A 17,459-nucleotide genomic window follows, 5' to 3' on the forward strand; every position below is an offset into this window, starting at 1 on the left:
GCAAGATATATGGTAGGAATAGTGTTGGAGAAAATGACTGCTAAAATTTTCTAGGAATGAAGTGGAGTAAGTCAGGGACCAGTTATGGGTGGTAGGTTCTGACAACACAAGAGTCAGGAGTCAAAACAAGAGTCAAAGAGTCATATTTAGATTAAATTAAATATGGAATTGGGGTTGAGATGGAAAGCAGACTTAGGTTTAAGATCATAAAACCTAATGATTTTGATGGTTTAACTGAATAATTTCAATGAGTGCCAAAGTAAGTTAATGCATGTTAAGCACTTAGAATAGGGATGGTATGACCCATGATGAGGGTCAGTAAGTGTTGTGGTGTAGTGACCATCAAGTGTGTTCTTTGAACTGTCCCATTCAGACTATTAGAAAATGAACATTGTTAAAATGCAGAGAAGATATTTCTCATTTGTATGTGTTCAGAAATACTTATGCATACCAAAGAACTTCCAAAGTTTTACATATAAAAGGGTATTGTTTTGTTTTACTTCTATGAATATTCTATGAGAAAAAGTGTTAGGATTCTGCCATATTTAACACCTACCCACTCCCACCACTTGCTTTTTACACAAGGGAATGAATGAATCTTAGCAATGGTTTTTTGAAATTGTTACCCCATTTACCAAAAATAACGAGTGGTTGGGACTTCATGACTTTATATGATTCAGTTCCTTTTCTTGATCTCAGTCACAAGCTCCATGAATGTAATCATTTGTCCCAGCAACATAAGTGCTCAGCGAAGTCAATGAAGCTTTCAGGAACAGACCTTCAGTTGCATCTCAAAGAAGGAAAAAAATGAAAACAGGCTGGGATTAGAGGATGCAATGCAGTCCACTGTGCATTTTCTAAGAAATTTTTAAAATTCAGTTAAAAGTCATTTTAAGTAATTATTGTTTAAATTATACTTCTACAACCTCATTTCACAAAAGTAGGACACATTAAATGGGATGATCATTTTACCCAAGAACTTGTAACTGATGGTAATTGTTTTAATTTTCTTCTTGCGAGCCTAAATTATTCAAGTTTATGATAAAATCTCATTTTTCTTTGTCTTATTTATTGGTCCCTGGTGTCCCTATGTTCTGAATCATAGGCTGTTACTCTGAAGTGGAGCTGGAAGAGCCCAGAGGCTTTTTTTCCTCTCCAAGATATCCACTGGATTATAGAGGAAAACTGGACTGTTCTTGGGTGCTCAGAGTTTCACCAAGCAGTATGGCAAAATTTACGGTTGAGTATCTGTCACTCCCTGGGCCTCATGTGTGTGGCGATTCAGTTCTGACTATTTATGAAGAAAACCACAATGAGAGAAGGATGTCAGGTAAACCTGAGGGGCATTTATACGTTGTGCTGGGAGCCTTTTCTGTGTAGGCGGCTTATGTTCAAAGGGAGAGTTTGACTTGGTAATAATACTGAAATGTTGATTCATGTAGTAGGCGTGACTTTTTTTCTAGGCACATTTAATATTTTCAAATTTTGAATTTACAAAACAGGTATACTAAAGGTTGAGTGGAAGTGTTTGTATGTATGTGTATTCGGAAAAAAAAAAAAAATACGGGAGAACCCAACTTCTTCAAACATAGCAGAACCATGCCAGAATGCCAGAAATGTGTGTAAGACAGAGGAGGGGTTAAGATAATTAAAAATCATGCAGGGGGTAAGGTGCTGAATTTTCAAATAAAGCAAAATACATTAAAGGCTTTTAAAATGGTAGAATTAAAAAGATTTGCTAATAACATGCCAACTGTCATCTCATTTCCTGTACAGGCAAACCTGGTTTTGTTCAGCAAACTTGCCACCTGTTCTTTTTTTTTTTTTGCGGTTCGCAGGCCTCTCACTGTTGTGGCCTCTCCCGTTGCGGATCACAGGCTTCAGACGCGCAGGCTCAGCGGCCATGGCTCACGGGCCCAGTCGCTCTGCGGCATGTGGGATCTTCCCGGACCGGGGCACGAACCCGTGTCCCCTGCATCGGCAGGCGGACTCTCAACCACTGCGCCACCAGGGAAGCCTGCCACCTGTTCTTTGTATAGGTGTAACACAGGCTTTTTGGGTGTCAGTAAAGGGGGAGGTGGGAAGGTGTTGGAAATAATTTGGTTGATGGGGATACCTGGAAAGAAAAGTTTAGGTATGTTACTCTGAGTGTGTGTGATTCACACACAAGTGCACGTGCTTGATTCAGGAGTATACGGAGGCCAGGGAATTGCTTTGAGGTTGAGATTTTCTCAGGATAAATTCTGAGAGATTGAATTATTGACTTAGAAGGCTCAAACATTTATTTAAAGGATCTTTCTTTAGAAATACTATCTCATTTAGACTGCAGAGAAAACGATTAACTGCCTATCCCCCATTGCACATTTTTCCCCTATGATCAGATTACCTTCCCCATCCACCCTGAGTAAAATGCTCCTTGTAGCTGCAGTGAAATCCAGACTCCCTAGTATGACCTTTTGCCTCGCTCTCCCTTAGCTCATCATGCTGTCCCCTCAGGGCCCTTGTCCATCACCACCTCTCCCAGCTATTCAAAGACCTCTTCCTCATGCATCTAGTCAAGTCTTGACTAGAATGTGCCTTCTTTTTTTTTTTTTTTTGCTTTGACATTTTTTAGTATAATTTTAAAGGTTACTTTGCATTTACATTTGTATAGCTGAAACAAAATACTGGCTCTATTCCCTGTGTTCTACAGCACATCCTTGAGCCTATCTTACACCCAATGGTTTGTGCCTCCCACTCCCCCATCTCTATATTGACACCCTCCCCACTGGTAACCACTAATTTGTTCTCTATATTGGAGTCAGCTTCTTTTTGTTATATTCACTAGTTCTTTTTTTTTTTTTTTTTTGAGTATAACTGCTTTACAATGCTGTGTTAGTTTCTGCGGTACAATGAAGTGAATCAGCTATATGTGTACCCATATCCCCTCCCTCTTGGAGCGCCCTTCCCCCACATCCCACCCATCTAAGTCATCACAGAGCACTGAGCTGAGCTCCCTAGGTTCCCTCTAGCTATCTATTTTACACATGGCGGTGTATTTATGTCAAACTTAATCTCCCAATTCATCCCACCCTCCCCTTCCCCACCTGTGTCCACATGTCTCTTCTCTACATCTACGTCTCTATTCCTGCCCTGCAAATAGGTTCATCTGTACCATTTATCTAGGTTCCACATATATGAATTAATATATGATATTTGTTTTTCGCATTCTGGCTTACTTCATTCTGTAGGACAGACTCTAGGTCCATCCACATCTCTACAAATGACCCAGTTTTGTTCCTTTTTGTGGCTGAGTAATATTCCATCGTATATATTCACCACATCTTCTTTATCCATTCATCTGTGGTTGGACATTAGGTTGTTTCCATGTCCTGGCTATTGTAAATAGTGCTGCAGTGAACACTGGGGTACATGTGTCCTTTTGAATTATGGTTTTCTCAGGGTATATGCCCAGTAGTGGGATTGCTGGGTCATATGGTAGTTCTATTTTTAGTTTTTCAAGGAAACTCCATACTGTTCTCCACAGTGGATGTATCAATTTACATTCCCACCAACAGTGCAAAAGGGTTCCCTTTTCTCCACACCCTCTCCAGGATTTATTGTTTGTAGACTTTTTTGATGATGGCCATTCTGACCAGTGTGAAGTGATACCTCATTGTAGTTTTGATTTTCATTTCTCTAATAATTAGTGATGTTGAGCATCTTTTCATGTGCCTCTGGGCCATCTGTACGTCTTCTTTGGTGAAATGTCTATTTAGGTTTTCCGCCTATTTTTTTAATTGGGATCTTTGTTTTTTTGATATTGCACTCCATGAGCTGTTAGAATATTTTGGAGATTAATCCTTTGTCCGTTGCTTTGTTTGCAAATATTTTCTCCTATTCTGAGGGTTATCTTTTCATCTTTTTTATGGTTTCCTTTGCTGTGCAAAAGCTTTTAAGTTTCATTAGGTCCCATTTATTTATTTTTGTTTTTATTTTCATTACTCTAGGAGGTGGGTCAAAAAAGATCTTGCTGTGGTTTATGTCAAAGTGTGTTTTTCCTATATTTTCCTCTAAGAGTTTTATAGTATTCGGTCTTACATTTAGGTCTTTAATCAATTTTGAGTTTATTTTTGTGTATGGTGTTAGGGAATGTTCTAATTTCATTCTTTTACATGTAGCTGTCCAGTTTTCCCAGCACCACTTATTGAAGAGGCTGTCTTTTCTCCATTGTATGTTCTTGCCCCCCTTGAAATAAATTAGGTGACCATATATGTGTGGGTTTATCTCTGGGCTATCTATCCTGTACCATTGATCTATATTTCTGCTTTTGTGCCAGTACCATACTGTCTTGATTACTGTAGCTTTGTAGTATAATCTGAAGTCCAGGAGCCTGATTCCTCCAGCTCCGGTTTTCTTTCTCAAGATTGCTTTGGCTATTCGGGGTCTTTTGTGTTTCTATACAAATTGTAACATTTTTTGTTCTAATTCTGTAAAGAATGCCATTGGTAATTTGATAGGGATTGCATTGACTCTGTAGACTGCTTTGGGTAGTATAGACATTTTTACAATATTGATTCTTCCAGTCCAGGAGCATAATATATTTCTCCACCTGTTTATGTCATCTTTGATTTCTTTCATCAGTGTTGTATAGTTTTCTGAGTACAAGTCATTCACCTCCTTAGGTAGGTTTATTCCTAGGTATTTTATTCGTTTTGTTGTGATGATAAATGGGATTGTTTCCTTAATTTCTCTTTCTGGTTTTTCATTGTTAGTGTATAGGAATGCAAGAGATTTCTGTGAATTAATTTTGTATCCTGCAACCTTATCAAATTCATTGATTAGGTCTAGTAGTTTTCTGGTGGCATCTTTAGGATTTTCTATGTATAGTATCATATCATCTGCAAACAGTGACAGTTTTACTTCTTCTTTTCTGATTTGTATTCCTTTTATTTCTTCTCTGATTGCCATGGCTAGGACTTCCAAAACTATGTTGAATAAGAGTGGCAAGAGTGTATATCCTTGTCTTGTTCCTGATCGTAGTGGAAATGCTTTCAGTTTTTCACCATTGAGAATGATGTTTGCTGTGGGTTTGTCATATATGGCCTATATTATGTTGAGGTAGGTTCCCTCTATGCCCATTTTTGGGAGAGTTTTTATCATAATTGAATGTTGAATTTTGTCAAAAGCTTTTTCTGCATCTATTGAGATAAGCATATGTTTTTTCCCCTTCAATTTGTTAATATGGTGTATCACATTGATTGATTTGCATATATTGAAGAATCTTTGCATTCCTGGGATAAATCCCACTTGTTCATGGTGTATGATCCTTTCAATGTGTTGTTGGATTCTGTTTGCTAGTATTTTGTTGAGGACTTGTGCAACAAGTCCTAGGTCCCACACAGCTCAGAGCGGGGCTCAGAGGGCAGCAGACCCAGTCTGGGAGCCCAGCCGGCTAACGGCGGCCCAGTTGGGCAGGAGAAATGCTAGGCACACTCCCCCATAATCCTCGAGCCCCTAAGGGTCTCTCCAGGCGAAGGAACCCCTCCCCTCTCCCAGCCACCCCTCAGGGGCACCAGTCCTGTCCAGTCTCCACCTCTCCTCCCCTCTCACTCTCCCCACGTCCTACCTGGTTGCTTGAGGGTTTCTCCCATCTCCTTGGGTGTCAAAGTCCCCCACCAGCATCCAGAAGGTGCCCTAGTTTTGGGGAGATGCAAACTCAATGTCCTCCCATGCAGCCATCTTGACTCTGCCCCCCGACTAGTTGTATTTTTTAGATTCCACATGTAAGTGATATCCTACAGTATTTGTCTTTTTCTGTCTGACTTATTTCACTTAGCATAATGCCCTACAAGTCCATCCATGTTGCTGCAAGTGGCAACATTTTGTTCTTTTTTATGGCTGAGTAGTATTCCATTGTGTATATATATCATATCTTCTTTATCAATTAGGTTGCTTCCATATCTTGGCAAGTGTAAATAATGCTGTTATGAACTTTGGGGTGCATGTATCTTTTTGAACTGGTGTTTTTGATTTTTTTGGATATATACTCAGGAGTGGAATTACTGGGTCATATCGTAGTTCTATTTTTAACTTTTTGAGAAACAGTCATACTGTTTTCCACAGTGGCTGCACCAATTTACATTCCCACCAACAGTGTTCAAGGGTTCCCTTTTCTCCACATAGAATGTGCCTTCTTAATGAGGCCTACCTGATTGATGTGAATTTCATCACTCCCACCTCTGTACTTCTTAGTGGCCCTTCTCTTGGCATTATTGTCTTCTAACCTATGAGGTTGTTTCATGTTTTTATGTCAGTGTCTTCCCTATTGATATGAGCTTCTCGAGGACTGAAACTCATCTCTTCACTTCAGGAATCCCCAGTCCTTAGAACGTTGCTGGACGAAATGAAGGCATTTAATAAATGAGTGACTGATTGAAAGGTCACCTCCTTAAATAGGCCTTCTTAGTCTTAAGTAGCATCATCCTTCACCTCCCACAGTCGTTTTCTATCATACTCTGTTGGTTATTTCATTTGTAACAGTGGTTTCTATTTGAAATCGTCTTCTTCACTTATCTGACTCACATGAAAGCTTCATGAGAACAGGGATCTGGCTATTTATTTTTCCCTACTATGTCTCCCCAACTTGGGATAAGAGAGACTCAGAACATTTTTTTTTTTTTTGCATGAATACATACTGCTAAATTATTCTTCAGAAAGACTAAATCAGGGACTTCCCTGGTGGCACAATGGTTAAGAATCCACCTGCCAATGCAGGGGACATGGGTTCAAGCCCTGGTCCAGGAAGATCCCACATGCCATGGAGCAACTAAGCCTGTGCACCACAACTACTGAGCCTGCGCACCACAACTACTGAGCCTGCGTGCCACAACTACTGCGCCCGCATGCTGCAACTACTGAAGCCCATGAACCTAGAGCCCATGCTCCACAACAAGAGAAGCCACTGCAATGAGAAGCCCATGCACCACAATGAAGAGTAGCCCCCACTCGCTGCAACTAAAGAAAGCTCGCGTGCAGCAACGAAGACCCAACACGGCCACAAATAAATAAAATTAAAAAAAAAATAAATAAATATATTAAATACTTGTTTAAAAAAAAAAAAGACTAAATCATTTTTCACTGCCATTAGCAATGCATAAGAGCCTCTTTCACCATGCCCATAACCTGATATTATCAATTTAATAAGCATTTGTACTTTTTAAAAAATCATTAATGAGGATAAATTTTTTTCATGTGTTGGTTAGCTATTTGTATTTTTAAATTTGTTGTCATTACCATCTATTTTTAAATTTGAGTATTGATCTTATTGGTTTATAAGAGCTATATATATGTATATATATTATATATATATATAAATACTTTTTCCTTTGTCATAAGTTACAAGTACTTATTCATAAGGTTGTCATTTGCCTTTAAATTTTGTATATTTATATGTTGATGTAAAAATTTTTAAATTTATTTGTTTAAATACAGTCATATGTATCTTTGATCTTTGTTTTATCTCTTTGCTTTTATTTTTAAAAATTAATTTCTCAATCCGAGGTCAGAAATTTTTTAATTAAAAAAAGCTTAATCCTGCTGAAATATATTTTCACATATGGTAAAATGGCCTTATGCCTGCTTTCTTTTTTTAAAAAAAATATTTTCTCTCTAATTTATAGCTATCTTTATCATATACCAGATTCTCATATAGAAGTAAATGATTTCTGGGAAAACTTGCCTTTATCATTGTTCTACTGAAAACCATGTTTGACTTTGTTGTGGATTACCTGGGGAACCCCTATAATTTTTCAATGTAACATTTCTTTGATTTGAAATTCTCAGCTTGAAACTTCTAGAGTTGTTCTCTCCTTCAGATGATAGCTAGTGGAACTGTAGGACTATGATAGAAACATTACCTCTTACTCAAGTCAGGTAGTATTCTAGTACACTGTAAAATGCTATGTTTTTCCCTGCGGGAGCCAGAAACCATTCAAGAGCTGCGTTCATCTCTTCTTGCTATAAATAAATATTTGCTCATTCTTCAAATAGTATTTCAACATCATTTATCCTAAGATGTTATGCCAACTAATGTTTTTTTCTTCTTGTATATAATCTTCTCCCTTCTTTCCTCCCTACAAATATATATGGAACACCTACTGTGGGCCAGGGACTGACCCTTCTCGGTTGTGGGCATCCAGTAGTGAATAAAATGGACAAAAAATATCCCCACCCTTACCAACCTTATATTCTAGTTTGGGGAGGACACATATTACAATAAAATATATAATATGTTAGATAGAAGGGCTGGGGGAAAATGGCATGGGAAGGGAGAGAAGAAGCATCTGGGATGCAGGTGCCATAGAGTTATATGCAGTATAACTGGCAAAAGTCTTTCTGAGCAGGTGACATTTAAATAAATGTTACAGAATGATATTGAGTTATTCTTAATAGTAGGTGACTTTGAATCTAAGAAAATCAAGGATTCTTTCTATACCTCTTTAATCAGCCCTCTGAATCATTTTAGAATTATGGTTATAATTTTATGTTCTGTCTTTGACTTAGGTTCTTAAAGTAAAGTGATCAAAAGAAGATTGGATGTAGGGAAAGAATAAATTTTCAGGTAGAAAAAGTTTACCATCATGGATTTTCACAGTGATATATTTTTAATAAATAGGTTACTTTTCTAGGAGAAAAATGGCACATCAGACTTATTTTAAAGATAAAATAATTTGCTACCTATTGTCCTTCAAGGGAGCAGTGTGACATAGTCGACTGTAATAGGTATTGAATTTTTGAACGTGGCTTCCAATCCTGACTCCCCACCATCAGTCTGTGACTTTGGGTGAGTCATCTGAGTTCTGGAACCCTGCTCCTCCTTTGGCAGAGTGGAGTTTAAGTAATTGCTACACCTAAATTAGAGAACTGTTAAAAAAGCAAATGTTCTTTTTTTTTTTTTTTTATCAAATTTGATTTTTTTTTTTTAACCTAGGTGAATTATGTGGGAGAAGGCTTTACCCAATGATTTTCATGAGCTCTGGACCACTGGTGAGGGTGACATTTCATTCCCGTGTGCAAGGTGCTTTTGGCATAAATTATATTGTCTTTAGAGTCCAAGGTATGTTTGGTCATTTAGTAAACTTATAAAGTTAAAAATCAATGTTTTTGTTTTTAGGAATATTTCAAAACTTACACATTGTTTTGTAAGAAAAATTGTCTCTGTGGGGAACGAGCTTATGTTTGAAGGGAAAATCTATTTAAGTGATCTGAGATTGGTCTGGTCCAAGAGGAAAAACTACTCAGTAAATAAGCTGATTGACTTGTAAATCATTCAGAATTGTGATTTCTGGACATGGCTAAGATATATTGATTGCAAGATAGCATTTTTTATTGTGATTGTGATTTTACACCACACTGATCCTTTTCTGTAGCCATAATTCTTGTGGATTGAAAGATTTGAGTTCTAAATCTTAGCTGGCTGATTAGCTCTGGACAATTTATTATCTCTGTATTAGAGTTTTCTTTATAGTGATATTATAATAATAAAAGGTTAGAATGAGTTGTGAAAACAAACTAAACAAATAGTAGATGCTAGCATTATAAATGTAAACTCATGCAATTCAGAGTTTTCAGACTGCATTTTCAAACATGTCATTAGTGAGGTTTCTGACTCTTGATGAACGTAGGTAACCAAGAGCTAGGTTCTCTCTTTGGCACTGAAAAGCATTGCAGAGAGACAATTGGAAAAATGTTAAGTGAGTAATAAAGAAAAGCATGTATATCATAGGAAAGTTTTTTCCTAAAGAACTATGTTATGAATATTGCTTTTAACAAATATCAAATGATATCACATATATATATTCACATATATATATATATATATATATAGTAGAATCTAAAATATGATACAAATGAACTTATTTACAAAACTGATACAGACTCACAGACATTGAAAAGAAACTTGTGGTTACCAAAGGGGAGAGGGGAGAGGGGAGGGATAAATTAGGAGTTTGGGATTAACAGATACAAACTACTATATATAAAACAGATAAACAACAGGGAACTGTATAGCACAGGGAACTATATTCAATGTCCTGTAATAAAACATAATGGAAAAGAATATGAAAAAGAATATATGTGTGTGTATATATATATGTGTATATATATATATATATATATATGTATTTATATATGTAAAACTGAATCACTTTGCTGTACACCAGAAATTAACACAACATTGTAAATCAATTATACTTCAATAAAAAATTTTTTCAAAATGAATATTGCTTTTAGATGGAATTGTGCAGGGAACCTGCATTTTCTATAGTTATCACACTTTATCTTCCATAGACCCTAGGCTGTGCCAAAGATAATTTGAGAGAGGTGCTGGTTTTCTGTATCTTTTGAATGTTGCAGATAGAAAATTTTTAGTGAAACTAACTACCTCCTGTTAACTTTTTTCTAAAACAGGGAGGAAAGCTGATAGCTCTGAGCTGAAAAGGCATATAACAAGCCTCTTTAAAATTAGTTTTACCTCAATCCCTTTTCTTCTTTATTTTTAGGTCCAAAGAGCAGTAAAACTACCAAATTTCTTCAGAGTTCAAACCAAGAGCATGTGACCACTTGTGACGATGTTATTCTTACCAAACCAACAGGAATCATACAAATCCCAAGATATTTTCACAGAACCACTATGAGGTGAGGAAAGAATGTTTATACTACAATGGAAGAAGTTCATGGATGATCCCTTGACAAGCAGGGATATTTGTTATTTGCTTAAGGCATTATTTTCCACTTCCTTCCCTTAAAGAATAGACTTTGAGATAATCCCTTATTTGAGGCCTTCAATATATGATAACTGAATGTAAGATTACATTAATAAATACTGTTGATAAATTGTACTTTCCTAACAAAAGAGACTATTTATTAGGTAAAGTGGAAAGTCAAATCTCTATCAAAGAGTTTTGGAGATTGAAATAATGTACCTAAAAGCTTCTTGCACATAGTAGGTACTCAATAAATGGTTCTTAAAATGCCACAGTGGAGGGGGCTTCCCTGGTGGTGCAGTGGTTGAGAGTCCGCCTGCCGATGCAGGGGACACGGGTTTGTGCCCCAGTCCGGGAGGATCCCACGTGCCGTGGAGTGGCTGGACCTGTGGGCCATGGCCGCTGGGCCTGCGCATCTGGAGCCTGTGCTCTGCAGCGGGAGAGGCCGCAGTGGTGAGAGGTCTGCGTACCGCAAAAAAAAAAAAAAAAAAAAAAAAAAGTCACAGTGGAAAGAGAACGTTCCCTGAATTAAACATTAGAATAAATTTAAAATGAGAAACAAAAAAATTGAAGATTCATATAGTATCAATCCTAAGTAAATTTATGTGATTTGGGGAAGTTTGGGACAAGAATACTTCTTTAACTCTTATAGGCTGCCAATCAGAATTTATAAAATACAAGTTATTGATCAACCATTCACCATAACGGGTGAACTTTTGACAAATTCAGTATTAGAAAATATTTTTAATTGTTATAGTTTAAATCTTTTTTTCACCTTAAGCACAGAAGAAGCAGGTAGAGTCAATAACAGTGACTCACTGAGTGATGCATTGAATTATGAACAAAGTAAACAACAACATATGCTATTTAGAAGTCATTTCTGACTTTCTTTCATCTGTGCTACAGCTGCCACTGGAGATTATTGGCCCCTTCAAATCACATCATTCGCCTTGATATTGTCAACTTCCAGATGCAACCAATGCCCTTGGCCTGTCAGGGTCACCTGTTGGTTTACGAAGGATTTGGATCAGGCAAAAAATTAATAGGTAACTAATTTCCTGTGAAGAACTATGCTATTGATTTTCTTTCACAAAATATTCTTAGAGTGTTTTATATTCAATGTGTGAATTAGAGATGACATAAATTAGTCTCTTATGTGATATTGAAATAGCCTTACTGTTACTATTTTTTATTGTAATTGAAATTAACGTAACACTCTCTGATTAAGTTAAAAAGGAAACCCAACTATATGCTGTTTACTTGGGTCATACCTAGATTACACTTGCCCAGAAATACTAAAAATAAAGGATAAACAGTCTTAGACAAATGTAACACAAGAAAATTGAGAATATAATATTAATCAGGCAAAATAATGTTCACAGGAAAGGCATTAAATGGGTTTGTCAATTAGATAGTAACCGAAAACCTGATTACAGTGACTTAAATTTATTATTCTGAAAGAAAGAGAAATCCAGAGGGATGCAGATGCACCACAGCTCAACAGTTCAACTCTGTGAAGAATGGCATTACTGCAATTCTCTTGGCCTTTTCCTAATGGTTCCATAATGGCTATCTCAGTTGTCACCATTACACTGGAGGAAAAAGGAAGAAGGGGCACAGGGAAGGATTATCACCAAGGAGAAAGCAAATACGTTTCCAGGAATCCTGTAGCAAATTTAAGTCACTTTGGCCAGATTTGTCACATGGCCATACCTAACTGGGAGATGACTAGAGAAAAGGGAAATGGAAACAGGGTTTGGGCTGGCAGACTGATGTTACCCAATATACCCGGATATAGCAGCCTAGAGTTCTGGAATCTGACGGTCCTGTGTCCAGTAGGTCACAGTTCTACCACATAGTAATTCAGTGACTTTGGGAATGTTCCCAAAGCTTTCTAAGAATCACTGTCCTCATTTGTGACATGAAGATAATCTACCTGTAACTTTTTGTGTGATTTAAAAGAAGAGACACTCTGCCATCACCAGCACACACAGATACATGGGCATTAAAAATTCCCAATTTAGGGCTTCCCTGGTGGCACAGTGGTTGAGAGTCTGCCTGCCGATGCAGGGGACACGGGTTCGTGCTCTGGTCTGGGAAGATCCCACATGCCGCGGAGCGGCTAGGCCTGTGAGCCATGGCTGCTGAGCCTGTGCATCCGGAGCCTGTGCTCCGCAACGAGAGAGGCCACAACAGTGAGAGAAAATTCTCAATTTGCTTAAGTCAGAGATACAGATGCCTAAGGTAACAAGGTGACTCCCAGAGGGAGAGGATGTGTGGCATTTTCCTGGCCTTTGACTCTTTAGAAAGGACCCAGATGCCAGTGTCACTCTCCATGTAGGTAGAGCCCTGCCAGAGTTGATAATATAGCCAGTTGCTAACCCACTGTCCTTTTATTCTTCGGGCTTACATTACCATCCCAGAAGCAGGTGTATTAACAATCTTTGTGTTTCTACTTAAGGGAATGTTAGTAAACATGGAGCTTTCCTGGTTCCTGAGTCAACATAACATCAATAAGGGCTTAGCTTCTTGTGGGGAGACTATAGCATCTAGGCCCAGTATCCTTGGAAATTATCTATGCTTCTTGCCTTACAGAATACCTGTTACTTGTACTGCTTCATGAGATTAATTTGAGAATTAAATGAGAGAATGCATGTTAACCAATATAAAAGAAACCAAGTTTCTGCTGTGTTTGAATTAGAATTATACATTTTAATTCATATTCTTAAAATTGTGGTGCTTAGAAGAAAAGATTAGACTGTTGTTTCCCTATTGCCTCTCCATCAATGGGGTGTTGGAGAACACACAGTTTGGAAGAACAAAGAAATGAAGAAAAATGGAAAACAGTACATTAGTTATATCAGTTATAATTTATAGAATTAATGAACTATATATCTGTTGTTCTTTACTTAGAATTTGTTCTTTACTTAGAATTAGTTCACAAAACATGTAATATTTCCTATCTTCTTCCACAAAAATTTTATGACTATTTCAATTTTTGCACATAAGACTCATAGCCTATAGGAGTTAACTCAATTTTTGAGGTCAATAGGTTATTGAATGAATATTTTTAACATAACCGACTATGCTATATCCCAAGAATGCACGAATAGTTTAATATTGAAAATGTATTATCTATCTTAAAACTAGGTCAAATCAGGAAAAAATAGATATAAATTAATGATACAATAATCGTATCCTCAAAACCATCCCAGTAAAAATTAGTTAAAAGATATAATGGAAAAATCACTTCAGTCATAATTAGCAACAAAAACCATGTAACTAGGAATAACCTTAAAATGAAATGTGAGTTTTATTGTGCAAATGTGAAATTTACACACACACACACACACACACACACACACACAGATCTGAATAGAGAAAAGACCATGTTCTAAAACTGGAAGACAAAATTAACATTAATTCACCCCAAATTAATTTATAAATATAGCAAAATCTAGCAAAATCCCAATGGGAATTGTTTTTGGAGAGTGAGGAGGAAATTGATAATAACTCTAAAGTTTATCCTTAAAATAAACAGAACTAACTGAAAATGTTTTTGGGGAAAAAATGACCAGATGATGAGGTGAATTATCAGTATTAAAACATACTTTAAAATAATGATAATTAAAACAGGGTAGTACTGGTACAAGAATAGACACACATGACTAGAAATAAATAGACCAGAAGGGGCACAAGAAACTATAAGGCATTTATATGTGATAAATTTGGCATTACAAATCAGGGAGGAAAATATAAATTATATTCTCTCTCACCTCATAGAACAGTTGATTAAAGAGTTAAGCATTTTTCTTAAGCCACTAAAGGTTTAAAAAATAAGCAATTAGTTATGGATGGAGAAGGATCTTCTTGTGTAAAAGCAATCGAAGAAAATAGGAAATTATCAATAGCCTCCTTTATAACTAAAAACTTTTCTTCAACAGAAACAAAATTAAAAAGCAAATAACAAACTGAAGATTTTCAACAACTCTGAGAAAGACTTAAGGTAATTAATATAGGGAATGTTTACAAATCAGTATTAGAAAAGCCCACATCTGTAAAATAAAATTAATTTACAGGCCCAAATATCTTTGACTCAGCCTTGAATAGATTTCGGTTAAAACCAGAGTTCCCAAGGCTTTTGAGTCTTTTGTTCATGTTCCAAAAGAATTACAAACTATTGACCCAAGTGATTTTGAAAACAAAAAGCACTGGATTAACCCTTAACCCCTTTTGATAGATAAGAAAGGTTAATGAATATTTGCATATCAGTTACTATACAATCTAAATTAAATCTCTCCTTATTTTGTCTCTTGTCACAATGAAGTGATCCTCTGGCCATCTGTTTACTAAAAAGGGCAGTTTTCCTATAATAGTGAAAAGCTTAACAGCTCTAGAATTGTTGACTTGAAACTATGTGTGTTATAACTGCTTTTGTTAGAATGTTTGTTTCAGAAAATACCGTGTATGAACAGTTAAACTTAGAAATGGTTTGTCACAGGGAGCAGATTTGAATCATCAACCTTATGATAATAAACCCTGACTCAACAATTGTAAAGCACAGCTATATTCCTTTAGAATTAAGAGGATCCCTAACATAAAACAATTTTTAAATAGTACAATAAGAGTTTAATCAATTAATTTTAAAACACAATTCAGAATTATTATTTTCCCAGATATACCTTAATATAAAAATGGGCAAGTGATCTGAATGAGCAATTCATAGATAAATAAATACATGTGAGAAAAAATACTTAGCCTCTTTAAAACGGAAATGAAAAATATTTTTACCTACTTAACTGACAAAAAAGATTTGAAGAATGATTATACTTAGTAAACAAAATGCAGTGTAACAGACATTTTCAGGTTGTTGTTTAGGTATAATATGTCGTATGCTTTCTGGAGGAAGATATAGAAATGTTTTTCAAAAGCTATAAATCTATAACCTTTTATTCAGCGTTTCTATTTTTACCCATATTTATAAAAAATATGCTTTACATTTATGTGTAAGATATTCATTCACCTGGTGTTATTTATGATAATGGCCAAAAAAAAAAAAGGATCTAAATAGGAAATTGGTTAAGAAAAGTATAGTAAATCCATAGGATAAAATATTATGCCACCACTAAATAAAATATTTTCAGCTAACTTTTTTAGAAGACAGAAAACTCTTACATGTAATATTGTAACTGAGCAGAATCCTATAGGGCCTTCCCGGGACAGGCCTTCCCCCCCATATTCTGCAAATTTCCTGAGTTGTTTTAGATGTGGACCACCAACACCCCCCCCCACCCCACCCCCCCCCCCACTAAATGGAAGATGTTAACTACTTGATGACCATGAGCACAGAGCCCCAGGCCTCCTGGAGCCTAAGGACTGATAAAGTTAACCCCCGTGACATCACCCTGTTCCCTCATCATCAGGCAATCAGAGAATTGTGCGCAATCTGATCACATACCCTGCGACACCCCACCCCCACCCCACCAACCTGACTTTTAAAAATGCTTTCCCTAAACCCTTCGGGGAGCTTGAGGCTTTTTAGGGCATGAGTCTTGCATGGCCTTGCAGTAAACCTTTCTCTGCTCCAAACTCCGACATTTCAGTTTGTTTGGCCTCACCGTGCGTCGGGCACATGAACTTGTGTTAACAATATTAAGTGAGAAGATTGGAATGAAAAAATTACACAGTATATTTTAATTTTTTTAAAAAAGTGCTATATATGACTTAAGTAAAGGTCTAAGGGGAAACACACCAATATGTTTAAGTGGATATTTCTAGATTGCAAGATTATAAGTAATTATTTTTTAAATTCTCCAAATTTTCTCCAGAGAATGGTTAAACATTCTTATCTTAAAGAAAACTATAAAGAGCAAAAGATGAGGGACTTCCCTGGTGGAGCAGTGGTTAAGAATCCGCCTGCCAATGCAGGGGACACAGGTTCGAGCTCTGGTCTGGGAAGATCCTACATGCCATGGAGCAACTAAGCCTGTGTGCCACAACTACTGAAGCCCGCATGCCTAGAGCCCGTGCTCCACAACGAGAGGCCACCACAATGAGAAGCCCGCGCACTGCAACTAGAGAAAGCCCACGCGCAGCAACGAAGACCCAATGCAGCCAAAAATAAATAAATAAATCAAGTTATTTTAAAAAAATAAATAAAAAGCAAAAGATGAACGAAAAATGTTTTGTTCTAGAAGCTGAACTAGATTCATAGGGTAGCAGTTACAGAGAACTTCATGACAGCAGTCTGGCTATTACCAGCAGCCTCACAAGAGAGAGAACCATCAGTGAGGATCAGTCTCCATCATCTTCTGAAGGATGCTTTAGAAATCCAGGGGTGATGGGAGGTTGAGTGAAACCATTGCTAATTAGCCCTAGGATTCTGATTCACAGGAGACCTCTAAGAACTATTGCCTAAAAAAATTTCATTTACACCAGCTAGTGGTTTTGACTTTCATGCCAGTTACTGTACCTTGCCTCTTATTCATTTGGCTGTGCTGTGGATAAATGAAGGTTGTATGTAGCTAAGGCTCAAATATACTCCCTTATATGTAGTTATTTCATTTGGGTGACAAAAACATTTTTTTAGTTCCCTGATGACCTAGCTAGACTGAAACCAGCCTCTGTACCTCGAGACCAAATTAAATCTTGGAGACAGTTTTGGGTGAGGTAGAAAAGAATAGCTTTATTGCTGTGCAAGGCAAAGGGGGCCAC

At 36.9% G+C, this 17,459-nt stretch overlaps 1 protein-coding gene across 1 annotated transcript in view; it reads left to right on the forward strand.

The window, feature by feature from the left end:
- Window positions 1–12,262, forward strand: part of OVCH1 (ovochymase 1) — a 47,926-nt gene extending 35,664 nt beyond the window's left edge. Inside the window, exons 18-22 of the mRNA XM_033867311.1 lie at window positions 1,106–1,330; window positions 8,972–9,097; window positions 10,542–10,677; window positions 11,652–11,791; window positions 12,207–12,262. Of these exons, the coding sequence (XP_033723202.1) occupies window positions 1,106–1,330; window positions 8,972–9,097; window positions 10,542–10,677; window positions 11,652–11,791; window positions 12,207–12,262 (683 nt within the window). The remainder of the gene's footprint in view (window positions 1–1,105; window positions 1,331–8,971; window positions 9,098–10,541; window positions 10,678–11,651; window positions 11,792–12,206) is intronic.
- Window positions 12,263–17,459: the final 5,197 nt, after the last annotated feature.

Source organism: Tursiops truncatus, chromosome 11 (genome assembly GCF_011762595.2).
Source record: "Tursiops truncatus isolate mTurTru1 chromosome 11, mTurTru1.mat.Y, whole genome shotgun sequence".
NCBI classification, from domain to species: Eukaryota; Metazoa; Chordata; class Mammalia; order Artiodactyla; family Delphinidae; genus Tursiops; species Tursiops truncatus.